This window comes from Macrosteles quadrilineatus, unplaced genomic scaffold (genome assembly GCF_028750875.1).
Source record: "Macrosteles quadrilineatus isolate MER2022 unplaced genomic scaffold, UCM_ALF_1.0 Scaffold_2__2_contigs__length_208266976, whole genome shotgun sequence".
Lineage (NCBI taxonomy): Eukaryota > Metazoa > Arthropoda > Insecta > Hemiptera > Cicadellidae > Macrosteles > Macrosteles quadrilineatus.
Window position 1 is genome coordinate 146,059,535 of NW_026542595.1, and position 27,252 is coordinate 146,086,786.

Consider the following 27,252-nt stretch of genomic DNA (forward strand, 5'->3'; position numbering starts at 1 on the left):
CAAAATTCTTGGTGATCTTTCAAATTTTGTTAAGTGTTAAAGTTTGTTACATTAGTATCAGCTTGTGCCAATGTCTAACTGCATGTTGTTTGAGAATAAGTAAGTACCATAAATTATGTTTTTATCAAAATGGTAAAATTTAGAAGTATATTATTTTTTAATTAAGTAGGAATAAGCAATGAATCCATTAAAATTATTTAGATAGGTGCAACATTTATTTGTAGAGGTTTTCTAGAACATGATAGTTATTGAAGAAGCATACAACCATAGCCTCCTCTAATACAGGGCTGCAGACGGACAAAATATGCTACACCATAGACCTGGCATACTGAATCAGCCCTTGCACTAATTTATAATGGATCATGCGCAATGTTTATGTTTACAAGTTTGTTATTCCTGTTATTACCATGGCCACACCACGTGTAGCGATGCCACACACCAACACCGTGGCCTTGCATTAGACGAGGCTATGATACAACTGATCTAAATGTTTACCAGTACCAGTCAGCCAAACCAAAAAAAGTAAAAGGAAAGACTTGCTGAAGATGTCTTGTTTCACCATTGTTATACAGCTAGGCTGTCACACAGACTGCTACTGCAGCTATAGATATTTTGTTTGTGTATATGCAAGGCTATATATTATACAATAACAACGTACAATATACAGCTAATGCAATGGTAGACGTGTTTAGCACTGCATGCGGATAGTAAGTTAGCACAAGTTAATTTATAAGCTTAAAAGAACTCAATTGGTTCCTTTACATAACTTAAGTTCCATAGTTGAGGAATTAGCATAAAATTGGCATGAAAAAATATTAATTTGAATAGACACATGAAAGATAAAAACTGTTCCGCCTTGGTAATTTGTTTTACTTCTTTTCAGTTTAATGACTATGGTCTGCCTTGGAGAAGTTTTACTTATATTTTGTCATCTACTTCCCATAGTAGGCAAAACTGATTCCGAATCAAACACTTTAAACACAGTAATGGAGTTTAACAGAACGGACAACCAAATTGTGGACAAGAAAACACTAAGGATTTTTATGAATAACAACCCCACCACAAAAAGGCTCCTCATAAATACTCAAAGGAAGAAAATCAATTTTGAAAATCTGTTGAATAAGTACCATAACAAACCAATCAACATAACATCAACTTGTACCCCTTTTTTTGTTCAAAAGACAAAGATGGCTCATAGAAAAAAACAGAGATTGAAGAAACCCATAGGTATGAGTACAGGAAAAACAATTGATCCACCATCAACTGAATCACTCCAAGACAAAGGGAAAATTATTCATTCCAAACACTCAACAGCATATTTTTCTGCTGCAAGTAGTTCAAGTACCTCAGATGATAAAATTATGCAGAAGAAAAAGATATCAAACACAATTGACTTGCTAAAATCTTGTTTACCAAAAAACCGCTCCTACATTGAATCCGGTTTGAGTTACGATGGCTTGTCAAACACTCCTTTGAATGGAAACCAGATCACCCTAGACCCTAGAACAGTCAAGTACAATATAACATCTGGAACAAAGATGTATTCTGCTACAAGAGAAGTAGGTGATGACCGTTACACATTGAAATGCTATACAACTAATGAGAGTTTCAAAACACATCAGTCAAAAGAATATTCTTCTCTTAGTTACAAGTCAGTAATTAATCGCAATCAGTTCAATATAAAAAACATTTTCCATGTTTCAAAAGCGTCATCGCCCAATAAAACAGGAGGACATTTACAACATTATAATATCTCGCAAAAAAGTCCAAGTAGTATAAAAACAACTCAAAATGAAACAGTCAAACTGGAGCCAATAACCAACGCGTCCACAACTTTTAGACCAACAAGTGTCCTTCAATTTTTAAACATATTTCACAAACTAAAACAGTTGAAACATTTTCCAACTGTAACTAGTAATCCTAATCACTTTGATTCAACAGAGCCTGTTGTCTTTGAAACACAAATCCCATCTTCTCCAATTCAGGACGTTCTCGACAAAGAATGTAGGCCTATCACTGAAATTCCTTTAACTGCAGAGTTAAGTAAAGGTTTAACGAAAACCAGTAGTAAATATATGCGTTTAAAAAACTTGGTACATAAAAATCCAAGAACATCAACTAGCAGTTTTGATACATTATCTAAAGATGTTGAAGGTTATTTCACATCAAAACAAACTAATTTTGATACAAAGTGTGGATCCGAGACAACCTTTACACCCTCAATAACAAAAGGAAAACATGGACTGAATAGTGACATTATTAGAGAAAACAAAAATAAGACACACCTAATGAAGCCTCTAAATCAAGGTGCAGAAAATGAAGAAGAAAGCAACCAGATATTGGTGAAAACAACAATAAGTAAAGGAAACAAAGAATTTGAACAGAGTTCAATCAATAAATTGGTTGGATCAAAAATCAGTTCACATATTAAACCAGAAGATACGATAACTCGTAGTCCGTTTAAAGTCAAATATCTGATGAGATTTAAAAATTTTAAGTCTAGTACACAGCATTGTCCTAGTGATTCAACATTGTTGTCTTTGGCATCTAGTGAAAATTATGAAAAAGATACTCCAGTCACCAAGGAAAATTTCAATTTTGACATTACAACAAAGCCCATGAGTGCCGTTAATATTCACTTCGACTCCAAAACTTCCAATCCAACCTGTAATAATACTGCAAAACATAAAGTAATGAAAAATAATCCCACAACTACAAAAGGCTTTGAAGGCCTCGGTAGCTTAGAAACAAGTGAACATACAGATAATACTCTTGTTGTCAGTACTCAAATATATGAAGACATTAGGGGTTTGCGGAAATCCACAGAATATGATCTCAGAAGGTACAAATACCCAGGAAGGATTGAAAATCATAATTACAATAACAGGAAACTAGATAACTCTGCTTCAGACAGTTTCAAGGAAATGTTCAATGTAACAGTGCATACAAACAGTGGTGACAGGTTTAGGGATTGGTTTCTAGGTAAAAATAAAATACCTGCTATCAATAAGACTTATAACAAAAAAGATAATTGTACATTCAGATGGTGTTTCCAGCTTTCCTCCACTAACAATATAACTGTAACGAAACCTCTTCCATCATATGTAACTACAGAAACACCTGTCCAAAGTAGCGAAGAACATCTAATCCAGTCCACTTTTGCACCAAATAAAAAGATCAAACATTTCTTTCATCTTAAACATTCCCACAACACTCTGCCTTTAATAGTTTCAGAAAACAACACAGTGGTGGATTCAGCTCTTAGTGATGTAACCAAAGAATATATACATAATTCTAATGCTCCAGAAACATCAACTAGACGAGGTGGAAAAGACAATACTCTTAATGTCAACCTTATTCCGTATAATTATGATACTACCACCAATGAAAATCAACGAGGAACTCTGTCCAATAGGACACAGATTGAATTTGCTTTTACGACTGAACCAAATATGTCAGTCAACAAAACTGGCCGTGGAAAAGTGAAACAATTTTTTCATAAATTTTACACGGATAAAATACACGTTATAAAGTTAAACAAAACCAATTCTTTGCAACAGGAAAATAGCACTGCTTTAACAAAGTCAGTGGCATTTGCAGATAATGTGGAATCAAAAGTAGAAACGAAGAAACATGAATTTTATCCAAACATAACAGATGTGCGTAATGCCGCTGATATCAATGACACATCTTTCAATGTCATGGCATTTGTGATGAAACCTTTTGACAGTCTGGTTGGTGTGTTCAAAGCACTTTCTCCAAACAGCATCACTAAGATTGGGGATGTAAATGCCACTGATATTAAAAACGGTAGCTTACCGGATCACCTGCAGCCTCCAAATTCTTCAATCGTCATACTGGCTGTTAACAACACAAACGCTACTTCGAAGGATATTCATGAATCAAGTAAGTATAGCCTATTGATCTAAACTTTCCCCTTCAATAGCAAAAACATTTTTGAATTTTCTGTAAGGCTAGGGCCACACTTGGCGACTTTGACGCGGCGACTTTTTTTGCGCGACTTTGTCGCGACGACAAAGTAGTTGGGGGTGGCCACAATAGGCGACAATTTCAACCTTTCAGTTTACTTTTTACCATACCAGTAAAAATAGAGTTTCGAGATGTTGTATTGTAATTTTAAAATCGTGTCATTGATTATGGAAATAAATAAGGATCTATGACTGTTTATGTATGTTTTTGGATGATCTTAGAATACATTGATGTTTTTTACTATTATTTGCAGTATCATACAATTCAAGCGAATCTTACGAATCGAATCATATAGTTAAAGTATTTTGGTACGTGCACCGGTGCCTCTTTATATTTCGTACTAGGTCACGTAATAGTTTTTAACCATTTACCTGCAACAAAGGAATACAATTTTTACTAAATAGAAGTGTTAAATTGTGTTTCTAAAACCAATGTGGACGTCTAAATCGTCAGATCACTGTTTAATGCTTGATGTTGCAATCTCTTGTATATCTAAATACCCCCGCCGCAAAAAAACCTGCAGACTAATTGAATTTACATTTGTTTGGCTAGATTTCCACTAAAATATTCACCTAAACTTGTCGGATTTATTTCCAATTTATATAAGATGAATTTAAATTTATGCTTAGGTTTGTTAGTACAGATAAGGTAACCTAATGAGGTGTGCTTGTTAATTAAAATTTTGATAGCTAAGCACGAAATTAACAATATTGCAAAATGTTATTAAAATATATCTATAAACAAGCAAACTACAACAGTTTATTCTCCATTAAAACGGGCATTATGTATAAGGCATTTTTGGAAGGGAATTGTGAAATTTATGTTTTAGGGTCAAAAATAAGAAAGAACTAATGTTATACCCCACTAAAGCCCCGAAAACCCCCATTCTCATAGTCTGATCATTTTAATTTGCGAACCCGTTTGAATTAACGTTGGTTTTAACATTTGTGCCAAATACCATTAAAATCTTATCAATTTTGCTTAAGTTATCGCCCTAATGGGCACATAGACCTATATAAATATAAAATATATACACTGCAAATGTATATAGATACATATGTACTTATATATATGAATTTTAACGGAGGGAGTTTTTGCCTCTGAGGACCTCAAAACGAAAAATAAGTCGGTCCCGGGCTTAGGTCCTACCATGCAAACCGTAATAATTTATTCTCTATTTGGAAAATTCGCTAAAAGGATGAGAAACCACAGGTATGGAGTGAATTACCTGAAACATCATTGTTTATGGATGGCGTTTTTGATATTGTAACTTTTTGTAGTATTTTTTTTATGTGGCTAAAATTGAACGCACGACATTTGAAAAATACACGAGGTTTTAGTTTCCTGTTATACCAGACGAGTAAAATCTCATATATGCTAGAGGACACATGTAAATATGCCAACACTTATTTTGTCGATGAAAATATTTGTATTTTAAAAGCATATTTTCCATGCCAGTCCAAAACTAAATAATATAGATATGAAAATAGAGCAGCAAAGGGGGTGTGAACGAGCGACTTGTCGCCTAGTATGGCCGGTGCCATAAGATAACATGGGGAGCGTATTTGTCGCCGCGACCAAAAAACGCTCCCGGTCGCGTTTATTTTTCTGTCGCCGTTGGTCGCTGGTCGCGAGTCGCTTAGTGTGGCCGCCTCCATTTAATTTAATGCTACGCACTGTCATTCATTGACGCCGCGACTTTGTCGCCGGGTCAAAGTCGCGAAGTGTGGCCCTAGCCTAAGTCTCAGAAAGGACATTCTTTATATCTAACTGTACCTAGTGCAACTAAAAAAAGTGTTTTAACAAGTTAATATAGTTAGAGGTTAATAATACCTAAAGTGAATGGTTCCGGTTTCTAGCAATTGGCAATTTAAAATATATACAAACCGTTGACCTGATTAAACTCTTTGAAATGTAATGAAAAATAAAGAAATAAATTATGATTTTCACTTTTCAGAAATATTAATTGTTATCTGTTGTTTCAAAGCCAAATCTAGCTCTCCAACAAAGTTAGCAATACTTCATTTGGGTTGTGAAGGGAAGCTAATTCACCTAGTAATGCCTGTAAAGAACAATCATACGACTTATTATCTGAGTTTTTGCCCCAAATAGTCTGACTTCAACAATCGTATTGACTTTCTTAGCCCAAGTATGGCCTCGGAGAACTATGCTTTACACAGTTTCAAGTGCCCTTTCCTGGAGCATAACCCTAAAGAAGTTGAAGCTGATCTCAGGGATCACAGAGGCTTGGCAATTATGCCACCTGTCACAGAAGAAGAAGAAGGTGTGCTCAGCCTTGTCTGCAATGCTGAGACAGTACAGACAGCTTGAGCTGGCGGTCTTCCCCATTCTGTACAAAAAAGCCCAGGAGTACCCATGATCCAGCAAAAACTGGGTCACAAGATAGCCCACCGTACTACTTCCGTTCTACTTATGGTCGGATGCTGGGAACAAGCCTGGCGGTTCAAAGTCCCTTAAAGTTGTCCTTTTAATTTCTAGAAATTTGAAGTCTTTATAACACACCTTTGTGTTGTGGCTGTGGGTACAGACTGCATTTGTTTGAATTATGTTTAGATTGTAAAGAAAAATGTTACATCATAAATTTGTAAAATGTTAATGTTTTCCTCATAAAAGATGTGTGCTTGTGTTGCTGACGTAGAGCTGGATATGGCTCTGGATCTGCTGGGAGGCATGTACCACTGTGTGTTCAGTAGTTTTGTTGAAGCAAAGCCAGAAGACGTTCATTTCCACTTGTACACTAGGTAAGTGTTTGGAGATTGAATCTTAGAACATAGCAGATTAGAACCAATTTTTAAAACTAATGTCGAGTTAAGCTAGGTAAATAGATTGTGAAAACAAGTTTTAAATGTCCACAGACTGATGGAAAAACACACAGTGTTTTGCAACACACCACAGTTTAGATGCATAATGAATTTAATGAACATTTTTTGACTTTACCATATGGTACTCAGTTGTGTCATTTTCATCACATATTGTATCACTCTCACTAAATACAACGAAAGCTTAAGCACTCTTGTTAGAGAGTTGTTAGCCTACACAACAGCAACTTTTTAACAAATATTTGAGGAATTCCAGGAAAAATCCAGAGGAGCCAGAAGAACTATTTCTCCCCCAAGAACAACCCCTGGACAATGTGACAGACAATGCTAATATTCCAAAACCTGTATTGGAGGAAGAACTCAAGACAGAGATTCCCTATAATAAAAGGTAAGGTGGATCTTTAAATGCTTTAATTACACCGCTGTACTGTTTGAAACAAACAATGTGGAGCATGCAGACTCTTATAACATAGCAAAGAACGTTTAAAAAAGTTATAAAACTTATAAAGTCATTTTATAAAAACTAATACAGTAATACAAATTCAGTCTAGTAGACTCTCTGTTGTTTTGAACTTGGGATTGTTCAGACAACTGATTCACACAAGCTCTTACTTTATACTTTACTTTAATACTTTTCAATGAAATGACAACCATACTTACTTAATTACTCCCAAGGCTATTTATATCGGAGGTGATATTTGGCCGCACCAACAAATCTTCCCCAAGTTAACCGGTCTTTCGCATCATCCTCCGTTGCCCCAATTCTCTCCAAATCTACTTGCACTTGCTTCCACCACCTCTGCTTAGGTCTTCCCCGGGGTTGCCTTCCTACAGTGTTTCCCTTTAAAACTGATTGACAGTTGACTTTGTCAAATGTATGGCCATCAATTTCTATTGGTTCTTCAGTATTATCCAGGTTTCTTGAAAAGTGCATGTACTTAGTTTTGGAATAGTTTGTTTTTAGGCCTACTTTTTCTGTTTCTTTCATAAATAATTCGGTTAAGGCCTTCAGATCTTCTAGTTTTTCTGCAACCATACAAAGTAGGTATTTTAAGCCAAGTATTAATGGAGATGAGTTTAGGATGAGTGGCGCGATCTTGTAGTCTTGTTAGTGAATAAGGCTGACTTATTCCTTAGACACAGCTTTTAATTAATAGCCCATACAGCCAATGGCAACTAAAGGACCTACAGTTTATAGTGGAATCTGAACCACATTTTTGCCTTGGTATATACGAATTGGTCTAATTTTCAGGATAGTACTGCGGATAGTTGTAGTACTCACTCGTGAGGACGTTAATCCACACTAGGGAGTGTCACATCCACAGTGCAAGCCTATAAATATAAACAGTTTGTAACCTCCTAGTATCTAGATTACAGGACGACGCCACCCGTACCAGTCTTTGATTCCTCCTCAGCGCTTTCATAGCAAAAAATAAACCCTCTTCATATAGCGCTGGTGGATGTAGTTGCTGTATTTATTAGCTGTTTAGTACAAAACTGTAATTTAATGTTGTGCAGTTTTGTAACATATTTTATCCTTTTCACACTAACTTCTGGTTCAGACTTTTTTGCATTAGCAACATTGTTTTTCATTATAAAAATATTGAACAGTAAAATAAACATCTAAACCTTAGTTAATGGTTTTTCGTTTATTGTTTTGATTGAAACTTTGCTTGATAATTTATTTCTAACTCGCATGAGTCATTGATAATTTTGAAGTTTACTTTCAAAGGGAAATTGAAAATGAAGAGGACTATTATGAAGATTATGAGTTTGAGCCATTGAATCCAGCTAAATCGTCAATTCAATCAAAGTGGTTCAATGTTTTTGCTGAAACAAAAGTTCTCATTCACGGCTACCTTCAAGATTATCAGACAGATGTTATGGTCAGCATGAAAGATGGTAACTATGCCATAGCGTAATTGTTATTATTATGGAAAATGTGGAGGGTACATAGTTTGGTTATGCCCACAAATTTGTATTGAGCCATTGAACGTAAGTACCATTTGCACTAAACTATATTCGTTAAAAAGTGACTTTACTTCTAGAGTTTCGTGTTTATAGATCCATTCCTTTTGTGAAAAAAATGATCAAATGATGTTTATGGTTTATGTGAAGTATGAAATTAGTAAAGGTCGAAAAGTCTTAAATAAACCAAGTATTGAGTATTAAAATGAAAACCGTAACCAAAACTTGTGTAACAAAAGTGTTTGTAGTTTCATATGTTATCCATGGAAAAGGAAGAATGTACCCGTACCCTTTGTATCAGTATGGTTTTATGGATCATTCAATCCATTCTTTCTAATTTCCCTACAGTTTTTTCAGTGGTGGAATTAGCCCTTAACTAATTTACTAGGGTCTTAATCAACATTAGTTTTTTCCAAAATTATTTTGATCCACCAATCAATCCTTCAGATGTTTCCAGTTGGTTACTGTTTGCAGCCTATTTGTCCCGTGGGCCGTACAACGTGGTGGTGGTAGACTGGTCCGTGCTGGTAGGTGAATCCTCCTGCTACCCCATTGTCGCCTCACGAGGACTGCAGCAGGTGGGTGGTCTGTTGGCCCAGCTGCTGGACCACCTCGTATACGCAGGAGTGTCGCCCAGTAACATCCACATCGTAGGGTTCAGTTTGGGAGCTCACGTAGCGGGTCATGCTGGAACTTTTCTCGGCCACGGACTGGTATCCCGGATCACTGGTTTGTAAAGTTTCACAAGTAGATTAATTGTTTGAAAAGTTACATTTAATTAGTTATTTTGTCAATAGTTTTTTTAAGAGTGTGATCTTTATATGAGCACAGACAAGTAGAATGCTTAGTATATAAGAAGCAGTATAGTTATCCTCGTGGTATGAGTTTATATAGTCAAATATTTCACAAAGTAAATATAAAACAAGACTAAATAGTAACATAGTGTTCAGGATGCAGGACTGGCTGGGTACTGAGTGGTTAATGTGCTCGCCTAACAATCAAAATTTGCTGGATCGATCCTGAGAAAAGTCAGTAGCTTTTTGGCAGTGCTAATCTGAAACCCAGCTGTACCTGATCGTTGAGCTTTATAATAGATGATCCTTAATGAAATAGCTGTTCTTAGTCAGTAACGAAGCTAAACAGATCATATGCACACCATTCTAAACTCATATTTGGTTTTGAGTTTAAACCAGTTTGAGTTCTAACCAAGAAACACTTATTTCATTATGTATACAGTTGGATATTACCTAGAATATTGCAGTGGATACATGTAGTTCACCTGTGTAGAATCTGTGATATAACCCAGTTTCAAGAACAGTTTTAATCAATTACCTTTTTGGTTTTTGTTGCCTTGAAGTTCTCTCGTGTATATAAACTGTGTATATATTAGGATGTAAGTGTAGGATAGTAACCTCTGAAGATGCCACAACCTGTGGCGAAATGCTCATCAGATATCAAAAGCAACAAGAACTTCCAAGGCAACAAAAACCAAAAAGGTAATTGTGTAGAATCATTGTTAGCAAGTTATAAATTTGATCTATTTGGAGCAGGTTTGGACCCGGCACTCCCTTACGTACCAATGGAGAATGACGTCAGCTTGGACGCAGGCGATGCTGTGTTCGTAGACATCATACACTCGGCTGCGGGACTGCTGGGTCAGTCTGGGCCGATGGGTCACATTGATTTCTACCCGAATGGCGGGTCACAGCAACCCGGATGTGAGGTGTCTTCCTGTAAGTGCCTCCCTAAGTGTCACCCTGTGGTATTTAATGTAGAAGTGAATCTTGTTAATGAAGAAAGAGGAAACTTATGTATTAACAATGTCTTGGAAAACATCAGATCAAAACTAAAACAAAATTTCACATATACACAGTGAAAACGATTTGAAGCTTACATGAGGTACTTCTGAAACCAAAGGTGGAAAATATGTAACATAAATAATAACCAATTCCCTTTGGTTTGCTCATTGTTGACCTACTGGTGTTGGCTTCTAGTAGCTAAGAATAATTTCTTTCTATTACAAGTTTTACTGCATAAAATTAAAAATATTACTGATTTGCCACTTTCTGCTGAGGCATTGGAATAGGACTCAATTTCGTAGGAAAGTCTTTAGAAAGAGGCTCTGGCATGAGCACACCAAGACCTTTCCAACAACAAATGTTTTTTTATATTCAAGAATTAAAATATTGTTCATTAAAAATTAATCTGTTCCAGATTTAAAAATCTCATCATCCCTGTATGTTTTAGCTCGACAGTGTTTATAGATGGTACATTTGATACTGATAAAACCCTTTGCCATGATTTCTCCCTTTTAAAATTGCAATAGTAGCTGCTAACAAACGATAAAAGTTGTTTATCATCACAAAAAAGGGTCACACAAACTGTTAGGAAAGGTTCAATTTAGAAATTACCGTAAATATACTATCAAACTAGATGGAAATGCATGGTGTTTACTTGCATGAATGACAAATGATTGTGTTTCGGTTCCAGTGAGCTGTTCACATCGTAGAGCAGCTTTGTACTTTATCGAATCTATCACTTCGGAGGTTGGCTTTCCTGCTACCAGATGCGACTCGTGGCATCACTACCAGACTGACAATTGTAGCATCTCAGCGACTGTTCTCATGGGTGATCCATGTCCTGCCAAGTAACTGTCTTGAAAATACTGTAGTAGATAAAATAGTTGTGTGGTAGTTCAGTGGAGACTGCTGATCACCTGCTTTTCGGTTGGAAGGTAAGGGTAAAGATCGTGTTGGTTAAGATGGTGAGTAAAAGGGATGAAGAAAAGCCCCAACATAACTGAGAGTCACTAATTGTTGGGAAAAAGTACAAAATAATAAAAACAACAGCAATAGAAGAGTTCTGGTGCGCATCCTGCTTGCCACTTGAACTGACACGATCTAAAACTCTTGGGAATCTGAATCCAACAAATAGAAATGAAGCGCCGAGATACACCCATTCCAAAAAAGATAGTTGTGGGGAGAGAGTTGTGTTCTGATGGAAGTAACAAGGGCTTGGTTTATTTTCAAATTTGGACTAGCAGCTGTTCTATCGCATCCTTACCATTGAACAGCAACACCTGCATGATGCAAACAGAGAGAGAAGGACGTCAGTCCAGTATTGAGAGTGAGTGGAGTAAGGAATGTGTGCTGTATATGTAGTGGACCTAAGAATAGCTACAGGCGTTGTTGTAATTTTACAACTGGTTAAGACTTGTCTGGCTCAAAAAATCTGTAAAGAATAGTTTCAATCAGATATTCTCATCAACTTTTGGTCCTTTTGGAAAGAAAAGATTCAAAGTATACAGGGTACAAGGTTTGGGAGTTGGTGAAATCATAGTACACAATGCATCCAAATTCCACACTTATGTATATAAGAAAGTTCATGTATTTGTACATTTATTGCAAATCACCCCAATGAGAACTTTTATCAGTTATGCTTCATATTTAACTCCCTGGTGACTTTAAAGTTTGATATCATACATTTGTATTATCTACGGTTGACAGTGTATACATACGTAAAATGTGTAGATTTCCAATTAGCCTAATTATGTTTATTTTTCCCAGCTCAAATTAAACAATACAACTACAATAGGGACTATTAATTCTAGTAAATCATCAGCTTTTTTAAAGTTCAGTAAATCCTTGTATTAATTAATGTAATCCAGAAAATTGGGGTTTTAAGTAGTTATCTGAATTAAAGAGAGCGTATATTAAATTGAATATTCTTAACGTAAGAGCCAGCAGACTTTTTTTAGCATGAGTTGAGTTCGTCTTGTGTCTTAATTAAACATCTTTTCCCAGGGAAAAAACCTTAAATAGTGTATATCTAATATAAATGAATAACATAAAAACTTAGTAGTTAACCTCTTAAAGAATAATTTGTGGAATACGTCTTAATGTTCATGAAATCAATACAGTTCTCATTATTACTATAGTCTCAGTTTAGGGGTTGATTGTGTAATTAAGTATCATTTTGGTCAACTGTGTGCGATTTGCTGTGCATCAAAACTGCATAGTTTATAATGGGATCTGGATTAACTAAGGTTTACTGTAGTATATTCTTCCACTATTTTTGTATAAAGTAACGGAAGATAATCTGAGGTGTATAACATTGCAGTGCTAGTGGAAAGTTCTACCTCGTCACTGGTTACAAATCACCATTCGTCCTGCAACCAGAGGAACATGTCCAGGTGAAGAAGTCTCTCCTACTGGACTTGTTTTACGACTCTGAAGACCTGTAAGACCAAAGTAAGTTATTTGAACAAATGGGCTTTTATTACACTTATAATTTTTAAATTTTAAGACACTAAAAACCTTTAAAGGTCTGTTTACATCTTGCCTGTCTTTGGCAAACAGGAAGCAATCACATCAGTAGTTCTGTAGACTTCAAGGATAAGTGCTGTGGCTGACCTTAGCTTCTGCAACTTATTAACACAACTTATTGTACAATACTTATTGTACAAATAAGTATTATTTGTACTTTAGTTAATATTGCACGACCTTTTTAAAAGTACACTAATGCATATCCCCAAAAGAGAGCTTAATCCCAAGGTATCCTATTTCCCCTATCTCATGCTTTGATAGAGCAATGTAAATGCTTGTGGAATCAGGGTTGCCACTCGTACCGATTCTGCAGGGACAGTCCCGATTTTGGTTCCTTATGCCCGTAATATAAGCCTATTTTAATTCGGGTGGAAGGTGGCAATGTCCCGATTTTTCCTTAACATAAGGTGGCAACCCTGTGAGGAATAGAGAATTTTGAAGCTAATAAACTTATTGAAGGACCATATCCCAGGGGGCGTTGAATTTTGAGGAAAAAAACTCATTTGGCCACTTAAAGTGTTATAGCACTATCATTGACTATGGTGGCACTATTCTAATACAGTTTTAGATCATAAAAGTTACAGAAAGAGGAAGAAATTTAAATCTATATAGGCCTAGTTATAAAAATATTCAGGCTAAGGTAAAGTATAGTGATAATATCAATTAATTTAATGCCACATTCTAAGAAGTTGATGTGAACAGCCTGTCTTTTAATCGGTTAAGTCTTTTACTTGGAACATAAGAAAAAAATAATCTAATAAAAACTTATTTACAATCATGTAAATGGGGGAAATGGGTCTACCTTAAATGTTTTTCAAGGTCCCTGTCATTGTTATCTAAAGTGTGCAGTTATAGTTTTCATTTCAATGATAATTGCAGAGCATAATGTGTTCCTGTATTTGCAAGCTCGCAAGGCTATATTTACATAATTGATAAATCTTTTGTGTCACACATGTGATAAGAGTGTTATAGTTCAACACTAGTGGCAGTGTGAATTCAAAAATTGTGATGAGATAATTTTAATGTGACGTGTTTTTATTTTTAACTCAGCAATATAAAGTTTATTGGATGTTTCCATAAGTTAAGGTAATACTAAATACTATATTAGATTAGATTCAATTCATACAAAATGTGAACCCACCAGGGTGACTGGTGAAGTGAAGATGTGTGAAGGATGTGTGTTAAATAAAAATGGAATTATTGCTTTATTACTGTCTAAGATCAGCTTGTTCTCCAGGTAGGACAATTAAGTGAAAGAATAAGGACAGCTTGGTTCACTTACTCAGATTTATAAATTTACAAATGTTTCTTATATTTTCTGATAGAAATTCAGCAAACAAATATTTTCTGAGGCAAGATAGGGATTTGATAACATGAGCTGTTCTTGGTCATGGTTTACTGTGGCATCTGTTGGGATTTACTGAGTCCCTAACAAACCAAATACATGTAAATTGAATTCAATCAATGTTCATGGGGAAAATAAACTATCTATATATATAAAAGGCAAAGCCCTCACTGACTGACTCACTCACTCACTCACTCACTCATCACTAATTCTCCCACTTCCCATTTACCTAGGAGGCTGAAATTTGGTACACTGATTCTTTAGGCATTAAATAGGAAAACTAAGTGGTTTTTATTCTGATCGGACTCTCGGGCTCCGCCCCAGTGGCTCTGGAATTTCCCATGTTAATCTTATGAGTACTTATATTTAAATGGAATTAATGAATCTTAACAGCTGTTTCAATTAAACAAGTTGGTTCTGTTCTATGATGTTCAATAGCATTAAAGTTACAAGGATTACCAACAGGGTGCAGCACCATTATTTCTTTTACATTTATGACAACAGCTAATTTGTAACCAAAAGGTGAGTGAGCGTAGCGAACGAACTTCAACCTCAAGGCGAGTGAGCGTAGCGAACGAGCTAACCTGAAGGCAAGTGAGCGCAGCGAACGAGCTCCAACCTAAAGATGAGTGAGCGTAGCGAACGAGCTCCAACCTAAAGGTGAGTGAGCGTAGCGAACGAACTTCAACCAGGACATGATTGAGCCATGCGAACGAGATCATCTTGAAAATTAAGAAGTGAAACGGGGCAAAGCCCGCGGGTTACAGCTATAGTTATATATAAAATATCAATCGATTCACACTGCAAAAGAACTGAAAAAAACTGTCTCAATTATTATTATTATAAGAAATATTAACTCTTTCCTCCTTATGTGAAATATTATCACATTTGATAAAAAAAACAAAAAACAACTTGTTGAATTTTGTTTTATTTGTAAATAATGCCAGGGTTTAACTGTTATGGAGTCCAAAACATGTCACTTCCACAAAATATAATTATTATTTCAGAGCGCTCAGTTGTGCTTTATTTACTACTTTAATATATCAGCAGCCTATTTTGTGAAAACCTAAATCAAAATATTTAAACCTAGTTGTTTATTTACCTTTATTTTTTTGGTGGACAAAAATTGCAGTTAATAAACCACACAAAAATAAAACTATTGCTTTTGATGATGCCATAAAAAACCCCTACCCACTGTAAGATGAAGCTGTATAATTTTATTGTTACAGATCGTAGGAGATGTACTTGGAAATTGTAAAAGACATAACAATAGTGAGTATACATTTACAATTTCAGACAAGTTTTGGATGATTAATTTTTTGTTTTGGTGTTTCCAGACCAATTGATTGATAATTAAATTAAAAGGTTAAAATACCTGATTGTGGCCTTGTTGTTTGAGGTCTGTCCTACTGGGTTATGCACATTTTCGGAGCGAATGTCATCGTCAGATCCGTATAAGAAAGAATACCTAATCTTCCCTGAAGAGGTGTGTTGAAAGTTTTCAACACAAAAAACACCGGTCAACCATAATTTTTCATAGTTTTTTGTTTTTACTTCGTGTGCACCAGGCAGGATATGGAAGCGCGCTAGACTCAAAATGTACATAAATCACAGTGTTCAGGATAAACCTTGGACCACAAGGCCACAATCAGGTATAAACCTTTTTATTTAGTTGTATGTTTTGGATATTTATATTTTTGTCATCTTCTTGAAGTCTTAGGTTAGACTAGATAGACTCCGGGATATCGTTCAATTCATGAGAAAATAATGAAAACACACATTTCAGGGACTCTTGTTTCCAAAACAAATCAACTGCCTAAACCATACAAATTTTGTGTTTTGTCTGTTCTATTTCTTTTATCCTATATATTAATAGGCAAGCATGTTTCTTGAAAAACTTTTCTTAGCTCCTGTGCATCGGAGGGAAAATCCACACATACTGTTAGAACGATATTTCCCAATAGATGTGCAAAATACCTTTATAAATTAAAATATGCAAAAAATAAGCACAACAAATGCATTTAAAATTAAATACAAAACTAACATGGGCCTTATGGGTTGCCTTGCTGGTGACGAAATAACAAAAGGAAAATCTAAACAGAAAATCAAAACAAATGGAAGAAATTCCAATCACATGTTTTATTTACAGCGTGGGGTGAAAATAGAGAAGTCTGTGCATTACCTATTTTTGGCCGAGTTTTGACCACCGGACGACCTCTAGTTTAAATTAATTCTTTGAACAGCCAGAGAAATGGGGTTTCTCAAAGATAATAGCAGTAGATTATAACATGTTTTAGTTTTATTAAAGCAACAATCAAAAAAGAACAAGAATGTGTTCTTATAGTAGTTGTGTGTTAGTATAGTGGTTAGCGTCTCAGACTTCTTTGTCAGAGGTACAGGGTGACTCTCCAGGATATCTAAAAAAAATCACTTTGGGTTTGGACCACTTTCCCTTGAAAGCGTTTGCAATATTCAATGTTTATTGAGCCATTCAGTCATTTACAATTAGCCAAGTCACTAAAATTAACAAAAACAGAGATGCACTTCCTCTTGACTCACATGCAAAAAGTCCAAAAAGCACACCATGCAAAAATAAATAAATAAATATAACTATATAACATGCAGAGGAAACAAAGTTGCACATCAAAATGCCTGATTAAACACACAATACCCCCACCCCAACAAACCTGCTGACTAAGGGAATATCCATTTCCTATTTTGTATTTTTACCAAAAATGCCATATTTATAAATTAAATGATTGAAATAACATCAGTTTATCAAGTACTTAGGTTTGCTGTTACTGTGAAGGTAATGTTACCTTCTCTGTTCTAGGCTCAGTGGATATTACTGGTTCCTCTATCTTTGGTGATATTCATCACGATTCAATGGAAGTTATACCAAAGGAGAAATAGAAATATTCTCAATGTTGCTTATAAACTACCAATACCCATTCCATGTAACATGATTTTGGGCACATGGTACAACCCACATTCAAAAATATGGGTACCAACATATACTGGTGAAGGTAATAATGAAAGTTCATTTCAGTCAGCCAATACAGTTTTATTTGAAGAAGAAAATGATATTCCAAAATCAAAGTGATATAGTTGAATTCCTATGATAGGTGACAATTATACATATTTCACCAGAATTAGAAACTACATGGTCACTGATTCTCACAGAACACTTTTTTAATCACTAATTCAATAAATACCTACCTGTTTCAAATCCAGAATTTTATTCTTCAACTTAAATGGAGTGTTATAGTGTGTAATATGCACTCCCTCAAACTTTTAGTCATGCAATTCAATTCATGATTACAAAAAATAGTATTATCAATTGTGTTTTTATTGTTTTTGTTCCAGATTTTACAAACTCCTCAACAATAGCAATGAAAACAGCAGCCAAGCAACCGTACAGCCTGTACTGTATGTGGGCTGGTCCAATACCACAAATATTTGTACAGAAACCACAAGATGCTCAGGTAAAATAAGCCATGGATTAAATCTTTGACTATCAATCTAAGTAGACAGTACAGTATCTATAATCCAATGATTAAACTTAACCCTTCCCGGACGTATAGGTCTCATGGACTAAACAAACTAGGAAAAACTTTAAAAAAATGAAAAACCAAAATTTCGTATTTGTATATATTTTGGGGGGAGGTGTTGCTTTCCACTTCCACAGAGTGTGTGGAAAGTAGTGCCATAATGGCATGAAATTATACAAACACAAACTATAGTCCCTCTATAGAATCAATTGAAATATCCGCTTCCCTTTCTCTAAATATCCTATGTATTATGTGGACACAACTACCACCCATTCAAGAAGATTTAATAAATGTATGAATCTAGATTGTTTTTAAGATTATGTATGCTTGTAGCTACTTTCATTTACAGCTTACATTTACTATATTTCCAAATTAGATTGTGACAATAACATTTATTTCCAGCATCATAACTCTAAGCAACAACTAATGGATGGTTTTAACATATTTTATCTCATTCTCGAGCTATTAATTTGTTATAGTTGTCTGTTTGTATGTTTGTTACAGCAATACAGTAGCTTTAATAGCTACCAAACGTTTTTCATTCAGGAGCCATGACCAATTGCGAAGCATAGGTAAACCTATTATTTTATTGTCGAATATACAGTAGTCATGGTGTTTTCAGATAATACTGACCAGTTCTAAGGCTCTAGAAAAGGGACCAGAGTACAGATTTTCCCGATTTGCTTTTGGGGATGGCCTTATAACTGCTCCAGGTATGCAACGACAAGCATCTTTCAATAAACTAGTATTAGTTTAAGAAATGTTACAGTGGTTGCGGTAATCATAAAATTACTGAAACATAGAGATACTGTATTATTACGATGTATAACTATTGCCTATGTGTAACTTAATCAAACTGAACTTTGTTGTACCGGTACAAATAACAAATAATTTTAAGACATGATTCTTTTAAACAGGTGCTAAGTGGAAGATAAGCAGACGCAATATGAATCCTATATTCCATCGCCAAAACCTCAATTACCTAACAAGAGTGTTTAATCGCTCCAGTCAACAGCTGGTGGAGGATTTAGGTAGTCATGATGATGGGAAGGTGTTTGATGTGTTTGACTCTTTGCTGAAGGCATCTGTATCCTCTGTTTGCAGTAAGTATCATATGTTTAGCAATATGTTAATGTAATGTTATGCAGTTTGAAAAACAATTATTTTCTCAGAAACAAATCTGCTATAATTAACAAGACTTATACTATTCCAAATTAGTTTTCAATTTTAAGGTGTATTTGCAGGCATTTTATTTGGCCTTGAAGGTCAGAAGGAGATGGATGGCAAAGATGTTGACCTTGGAACATCACTCATTTTTAGGTAAGCAATGTTAAGTTTGAAAGTGAATTTTTAATGTTTCACATTTTATCAAGCTATGATTTGCCTTTTGGACAGGAAGTTCCTTGTCAATATTTTAGCTTAATTTTTATTCTTCACTGCTTTCACAATGTAAGTTTTGATGGTTTTGAATTAAAACATCAATCCTGGTTGAGCACCATTGAATGACCAACCCCCTCCCACCTCCCTCCCCCTTAGAATGCTAACTGTTAAAAAAAACACCTTAACAAGCTTTTTGTTTTGCCTAGTACATCACAAACTCTAAAAATTAACTTTAAGGACTGGTTGGAGTCTCTGTCACTGGTTAAAAAGGAAATTCTCAATCATCCTTTTTTAACACAAACCGAATTGAATGTTCCTACGAATTCATCTTCAAGCTTCACACTATAATGTATCACACAAAAATGGATTTTTACTGCAATATATGTAATTCATAATAAATAGGTATGATAAGGTACAATTCATTTTTAAACCAAAATCCTCTTGACCTTTAAATTCATTCAAACATTACCCTTCTCCAGCAAAGACTTACACTATATTTATACTATTTTGATTGAAACTGAAATCTTTGTTTACAGAATAGGTTACATTACATCAGAGAGAGCATTCCGTCCATGGCTGTGGAGTGATCAAGCTTTCTACTACATCTACAAAAATAAACTGCAGGAACTAGAGAACATGTGGACTCAGTTTATTAGTAAACCGATGAAAGTAATGGGTATATGCATTCTTATTACTGGTAAACTAGTTAGAAAAAATACTGTTAATTGGGGTACGTTATTGATTTTCTTAAATTAAACCAGTTTTAAAAAGGCCCACATATAGCACATGGTAATTGTCAAAACTACAGACCAATTATTGTTTTACTCAGTATTATGGTAATAGCAAAAAATCCAGGGGCACACACAAAAAGTTTTATCGTCAATGATGCCTTGGATCAGTCAAAAATGACTGCAGGAGTTTTCTATGACCTATCCAGGGCTTTTCCCTGTGTGGACCATGAGTCACTATTATACTGATGGTCAAATAAAAAAATATTGGCCTGGAGGGAATGGCTCTAGAGTTATTACAGTCTTACCTATTCATTCAAAACAATTGATGCACAATAGTAACAAGCAATTCAATAAAATATTACTGTAACTGGGCCAGGGTTAGAGACGGTGTTCCACAAGGTTCCATACTTTGGTCCTTTATTTGATTTATTATATATATTAACCCTTCCTGGACGGGTGACGGATATATCCGCCTAAGTCTTTGGCGATAAAGGACGGGTGGCGGATATATCCGCTTATGGTATTTGATGTTCCGGACGGGAAGCGGATATATCCTTTGCCTTCTCTTCAGACAGACTGGCAGGTGCTTCAGCAGTAACCAGATGTTTTGTGGTACCAAGGCGCCATTTCCCTACTCTCTCCATGGTTGCGCTCTCTCCCACACTCCCCCCTCTCTCCCACACTCCCTCCTCTCCACCACACTCCACCACACTCCCCCCTCTCTCCCACACTCCACCCTCTCTCCCACACTCCCTCCTCTCTCCCACACTCCCCCCTCTCACTCGCGCCTACCCCTCTCCTGCGCTTCCCCCTCTCCCGCGCACCACGTACCTCTCCTACGCTCCTACCCCTCAACGCTTCGCTCTCAACACTACGTTGTCTTTATTTATTGTTTATATATTGTTCTTTATTTATTGCCTAACGTTATCATGGTCATATCTTCAAAGACGGGTGGCGGATATATTCGCTGCTTTTCTACTCATCCGCGGACAGGTAGCGGATATATCCGTATAGTTAAAAAAAGTAAACAATTATTTTGACAGTATGAAGTGTTCCATTGTGTTTATTTTATGTATACTTGTATAACAAACCACATATAAGGAAATTTATTTTTATTTTTTCCTAAAATTTTCCCCGTTCTATGTCACGATTTCGCCCGTCCGGAATGCTTTAACTTGCCCAATTGCTTTAGCACAAATACCTATACTTTCAATTTTTATGTAGGTCGCAGTACTGCTTGTTTGAAGAACGTAAGTGAACTCTAATTAACTTGACAGCACAATTGTAAAAATTAATGAATTTGGTTGAGAGCCATGGTCTGAAATTAAACCAATATTCTTCAATTAAAGCTAAGTGACAGCCACACAATCAGTAATGAAAAAATGTTAAGTTTAAGGGTTTAAATTTAGATTAAAAATTATGTTGTTCCGACCCAATTCACTATCCAAACTAAATAGATAGGGTCAGCAAGGTTCATCCATTGAGTTTACTAACTAAAGTCACACCTATAGAATTCTGCTTGATAGTATATCATGCAAATGTTAACTGTTTACTCCTTGTCCACTTAAAGGAGGTACTCTATGGGGTCCCTCAGAGATCATGTAAGTGTGTACTTGCTAAAAATCCCCTCTTAGGACTATTTTCACCTTCACCAGAAATCTAAAACCAACTCTTTATGTATGCATTTAAAATGGCAAGGTATGTTAATTTAAATCCTTTTTTATATGAAAAATACGAAATAAAAATAAGTTAGCTATCAAACAAAAAATGATAACTAAAATTGTCTATGTCCCAGACGTAAACACATAAAATTTGATACTAGAAAAATCTACAATCATATTCCATACAGAACCAATTTGTTTTTTTAGTTGTTTGTTAAATACCATTTTATCCTACAGAATTTTATCAAAATAAAATTTTACATCTAAGTTAAATGAGACTTAGAGTCAAAAAGCGTATTACAATGTCCATACTTTTTAAAGATACATTTTAAAGCTTTTCACTTGTTAGGATAACTTGGATACTTAAAATTACTATACCAGCTTAGAAATTACTTTTGTAATTACTGTGTCAGGCGATATACACAGTTTTAAAGCTTTGAAAATATAATATTTAATATATTATCACACTTCTTTTTAGATCTACTTTCAAGATATTTCTCCGAATGGTTTGTTGTGAACTCAATTTATGTCGCATATATATTTTTGATATTATACCAAGCTATATCATACTTTAGTTTAGGTGTCATAGTAACTTTATGTTTCATGCGTAGCTATATAATTCATAGCTTTTTAAAATAATCGTTGTTCGGCTTACTAACTATAACTAAGAGGATCTGCAAATCGCTTGACATTTAAAATAATTTTAAAAATCGTATTAGAAATCTAGGTAATATACTTTGGAATATTTTTAGGAAATGAAGGTCTAATGACATTACCAGAAGCATACAGCAACATCTTAAAAGAGCATAGTTTATTTTCCGAGGAGGATATGCATGCTGAAATGAAGACTGTGCTTGCGACAGTAAGTTTGTTTTTATCTTACTTGGTATTTTGATATAAAAATGCGTAACAATTAGATACAAGATGTCCTGACTAAGGGAACAGTGTCTTAGTCAGCAACAAAGCTACACAGATCATCTCACTTACACTTATACACTTTCGCAGTATTCACACTTGACTTATATAATACACACCCAAGTGGTTTGTTGTCCCTGTCTCTAAAAGTTCATTGATTGTTTTTTTTCACATCATAATACTAGCTTGACATAGTACAGTTAGTACAAAATATGTCAAATAGATAGATATATAAATTAAAAAGTCCTAAAACACTTCAAACACACAGATAATGTATCAATACTTGCTATACATTATATTACTGCCAGCTTAGTAGTCAGTGTCTTGGGGCTCATTGCAAGGAACAAATATGCTTTGATAAATTTTAATTGAAAATGTATGGATTAGTTACAAAAATAACTATCATATACTACTCTTGCTTCAATATGTTTGACTAAGAAGTTAAACAAACATTCATCCATTTTTTAGAAATAAAGCAAATTAAATAACTTCCCGTTTTACAGGGAAGTGACACAACAACTCTAGGGGTTAGCTCCTGTCTACTCCTGCTTGGAACTCATCCAGAAATACAGGTATTATTTTGATATTAGGAAAGGTATAGCTAAATTCATATTAAACATTTATATAAAAGAAAAAAATCAATGGGTATTATTGCCTCATTCATGTAGGTAAAAGGGGTCTAGGACTAAAGATTATTCGAGAGGGAAAATTAAGGTTTTGTTAGGTTTATTTGAATTTTAAAAACCATTAACTAAATAAGGCTGATCTACGAGGCGAAGAATCGACTGCGATTTGTAGCGCCCCAGCAATATAATATAATATAATAATTAACTAAATAAAAGTTAGGTAGTGATTGTGTCAATGAGCATGAAAGGTAGTGCGAGGGAGACAGAAAACCTCCCCACCACTACCAAAAACGTAATTTAAATTAAATTAAACCGTTTTTTTTAGACAGGCTTACTGTACAAAACAAATGTGCAAGTCACTCGCCACTATAAATGACCATACTTACTAGCTTATGCAGAAGTAGCAAAGGCATTCAAAGGTAAACAAGCAGCATGATTATTTATAAAAAGAGTCCCATACGGTATTCAGACTTTCTGTTCAATTTTAATGTTTTTATAAAACTGTGTTTCTGATTATTTCTCCTATCAAATGTTATCTCACATTGTTGAATAGTAAGGTTAAGTTTGAAACATTAGTACAGTTTGTTAAGATATAGTGAGTTAAGCTGGGTTTTCCTAGACGCGGAGTCGGCCAGCGGAGAGCGGACAACGGAGAGCGGACTCAGCTTGTCTTAGGCAATTTAATGTTACTGTTTTCCTAGCAGCGGAGCGGAATGCCATGTTAATTTCAATTCCGCTCTCCGTTGTCCGCTCTCCGCTGGCCGACTCCGCGTCTAGGAAAACCCAGCTTTAGGAGTTTTACATAGAGTTTTATTTTTCTACAATCGTAACAACTATAAGTAAAAAAATCAATCAGCTGCTACATATCCATGCCTTTGGCACACTCCTGGGGAACGGTAAAAACTAAAAGTCCTTCACTTCTATTGGGTACAAAAGATTTAAGAAACATACAACTTTCTTAGACCTATTTTACTTAAACTTAAATTCACTATCTTAACAAACTTTACTAACGTTTAAAACTTCAACCTTACTAATCAACACATATAGTGACGAATTTCAGTAAATTTAATATTATCATTTCAGGATAGACTCTACAATGAGATAACTAGTTTGCTGAACTCAGATGATGAAGATATTACGATTGAAGATGTGAATTCGTTGCCATTCCTGGACCAAGTCATCAAAGAGAGCTTGAGACTATCAACAATCGTCATTGCCTTTAAAAGGACTTTTAGTGATGATATAAAATTGAGTATGTCTATCTTTGTACTTTTTTGTTTACTTTGCAACTGACTATATAATAGTAGCCTACGGTGCAATTAGACCTAAACCTCATCATCCAAAGTGAAAGCTAACTTTTGACTCCAAACTGTTCGGTATGGCCCCCCCTAATGTGTGGTAAGAAGTTACACCATTTTGAGTGTCTGGTTTGGGGAATAGGGTGGTTAAAGTTTAAAAAATGTTGTAGTATTTTGGTTTTGTAATTTTTTAACAAATATTTCTAAAAGTATACAGTTTAGTGCAAAATACGCAATTTTCCAATACTCGTCCATAAATTTCAAAGAAGAATGCTACCTTTTAGCGAATTTCTCAAACAGGAAATAATCTATTAATATCTCTTTTATAATGATATATTTGATTTTGAAAAACTTAACAATTTAACATACATACAACTTAACATAGCCTAAATACAACTCAAAACTTAACACATTAAAAAATAAGTGAAAAATACAATTTTAAAGATTTTTTTCTTTTAAAAATAATTAAATTTTTTTTAGGTGATATATTTCAAATTATGAAAAGTATACTGTCTCTAAAACTTATCTATTTAAAAAAATATAGCCTATTTTAAAATTTGTAAAAATATTGCTAAGTAGTAACATAAAGTAAAAAGTATGAAATGAATGCAGTTTTCAAACCTTATATTAACAAATATTTTAAAATGATTTAAATCCTTGCTAAGTAATTAAGTGAAATTAAAATTATGAAAAATACTCTCTTTAAACCCTATCATAAAATATTTTAAAATCTGTTAAAATCTTTATAAACAGTTCAATAAATTAAATGAAAACTATAAAATGAATGCTGTCTTACATTTTTTCATACCAAAAAATAACAAAAATAATAAATAAATTATAAATAAAAATAATTTGATAAAATCTTGCTAAGTAATTAGGTGAAATGAAAATCTATGAAAAATATGCTGACTTAAAACCTTGTCCTATTAAAAAATATGATAGAGTACAAGTACTTAGGAGTTATCTTTCTTGGAATGATCATCCTAAGGTAAAAAAGAGAGTAGGTAAATTTGCTGTAAATTCAGTCTGGAGTGCTTTGAAGTGGTAGTGCAAGCTTTGCTCTGCTATGGAGAATAGGTGTAGAGTTATGCTTGTGTGGAAAGCAATAACATAGAATCCGTCCAAAAAATATTCATGATTTCTTGTGATCACGGGAAGATAATGATGATGTCGTAGCTGTAGTAAACGATCACGATTTCTCCACAAACGCAGGAGATGTCCACGAATTAGTTGCGACCTTGGGAGGCGAAAGTGACATAAAAGGGATTTAGTTGTAATTACAGGAGACATAAAGCATGTCTTCGCGATTGTGGAAGATGCTCACCATTTCGCCGAGAACATAGGAGACGTTCTCTATTCCTCCGCGGTCACGGAAGATGATGACAATTTCACCGCGACCAAAGGGGAAGCTCACGATTCCATTGTGACCGAGGATGATTTAATTTTTTTCAATTTCAAGTCGCATTCTACAATTCTAGAAACATTTGAGACCAATTGCAATAATTTAACAATGAATATTTTCCAAAGCAACCCAAATTTTATCAGACCTGATTTTTGAGGTAAACATTTCGACAATACCTGAAGTAAAAAAGTCTGGCCTGCTTACCCTGAATAATGAATAAGGGCATCACACTCCATTCTACACCCTTCACTCATATTTCGATTAAAATACACACCTAGGTGGTGTCCCATCTCAAATGATAATAATAATAATATTATTATGAAATATGGAATTATTTATTGGTTAGTCTCCTAGCTTCAGGTCTATTCATCAATCAAGAGTTGGATCATCAACAAGGGTTGAGTTCATCAAGTTGGAGCAACCCTTGTGTACTTATAAACCCCCTAATCTCTAGCAAACGAAGAATCAGAGTAGAGGGGCCACTCTGGTGAGGGCTGCCAGGGGCCTGATAGATTCTGTTTACGACCCTGTGAATATAAACGAATGTGCGGCTGGCCATAACATGCATAACAACAGACAAGATGCAACTGAATGCAAGGCAAAAAATATATCATGGGAAGATAGCGCACGGAAATTCCAATCCCTTCATAAGAAAAATAATAGTTATTTGTGCAACTAGTGAGAAAAGTGAGCAATTGACTCACTCGAGAGAAATCCTTACTCACGAGCCGTAGGCGAGTGAGGAATGTTTTCTCGAGTGAGGCAATTGTACTTTGAACACGAGTTGCACATTATACTTTTCCTACAGTTACCATAAAACAAATAAATTTGTGAAGAAACATAACCTATTTTTACACAGAAGTGAACTTTTAATATAACATTTAATGTGAAGTGACAAATACAACAGTACAACAGCTGACCAGCTGATTTACAGCCAGTGCTGCCAACGTATTTCGCACGCATACGACGTTGCCTGCATGTTACGCGCTCACTATTTCGTGCCTTCACGTTGCAAATCTGGAGTGAGACAAAGTAATTAGAGTGAGACAATGTTAACATTGTCTCACTGATGAGCGAATTGGCCACTTTGCTTTCTCAAATCAGTGAGAGAACATGTACATAGTTAGGTAACTGTAGGAAAACAAATATACTTAGCTGGGATGAATTACCTCCGGAGAATAACTGAAAATACTTTATTTTATGTTCCATTATTGATATTC

The 27,252-nt window shown here is 34.9% G+C and overlaps 2 protein-coding genes across 7 annotated transcripts in view; both read left to right on the top strand.

The window, feature by feature from the left end:
• Positions 1-2,031, top strand: LOC128985004 (uncharacterized). Its single transcript, XM_054404378.1, has 3 exons — positions 1-99; positions 884-1,559; positions 1,942-2,031. Exons 1-3 carry the CDS (start codon positions 71-73, stop codon positions 2,029-2,031), a joined length of 795 nt encoding a protein of 264 aa, XP_054260353.1. The 5' UTR covers positions 1-70.
• The window catches only part of LOC128987667 (cytochrome P450 4C1-like), a 26,664-nt gene continuing 1,048 nt past the window's right edge, over positions 1,637-27,252 (top strand). The window contains exons 1-11 of one of the 6 annotated variants that reach the window (XM_054408641.1): positions 12,925-13,048; positions 15,698-15,740; positions 17,302-17,494; positions 17,835-17,953; positions 18,642-18,732; positions 18,937-19,122; positions 19,264-19,339; positions 19,936-20,075; positions 22,544-22,653; positions 23,210-23,278; positions 24,416-24,584. In XM_054408641.1, coding sequence (XP_054264616.1) covers positions 15,708-15,740; positions 17,302-17,494; positions 17,835-17,953; positions 18,642-18,732; positions 18,937-19,122; positions 19,264-19,339; positions 19,936-20,075; positions 22,544-22,653; positions 23,210-23,278; positions 24,416-24,584 — 1,186 coding nt within the window. In that variant the 5' untranslated portion in view covers positions 12,925-13,048; positions 15,698-15,707. Of the gene's footprint in view, positions 3,907-6,624; positions 6,753-7,086; positions 7,219-8,562; positions 8,733-9,272; positions 9,528-10,348; positions 10,532-11,288; positions 11,446-12,917; positions 13,049-14,094; positions 14,210-15,697; positions 15,741-17,301; positions 17,495-17,834; positions 17,954-18,641; positions 18,733-18,936; positions 19,123-19,263; positions 19,340-19,935; positions 20,076-22,543; positions 22,654-23,209; positions 23,279-24,415; positions 24,585-27,252 lie in introns of those variants that run through there. The other 5 variants (XM_054408642.1, XR_008490266.1, XR_008490264.1 and 2 more) reach the window with 5 other exon arrangements.

What these genes read in the sequence shown, in the direction of transcription:
- LOC128985004 (XM_054404378.1), top strand. Translation starts at nt 71, where the DNA reads ATGTCTAACTGCATGTTGTTTGAGAATAA. An exon ending in TGCATGTTGTTTGAGAATAA is followed by an intron (nt 100 to 883) that starts GTAAGTACCATA and finishes ACTTCTTTTCAG; the next exon opens with TTTAATGACTATGGTCTGCC. An exon ending in TGTATTCTGCTACAAGAGAA is followed by an intron (nt 1,560 to 1,941) that starts GTAGGTGATGAC and finishes TTGATTCAACAG; the next exon opens with AGCCTGTTGTCTTTGAAACA.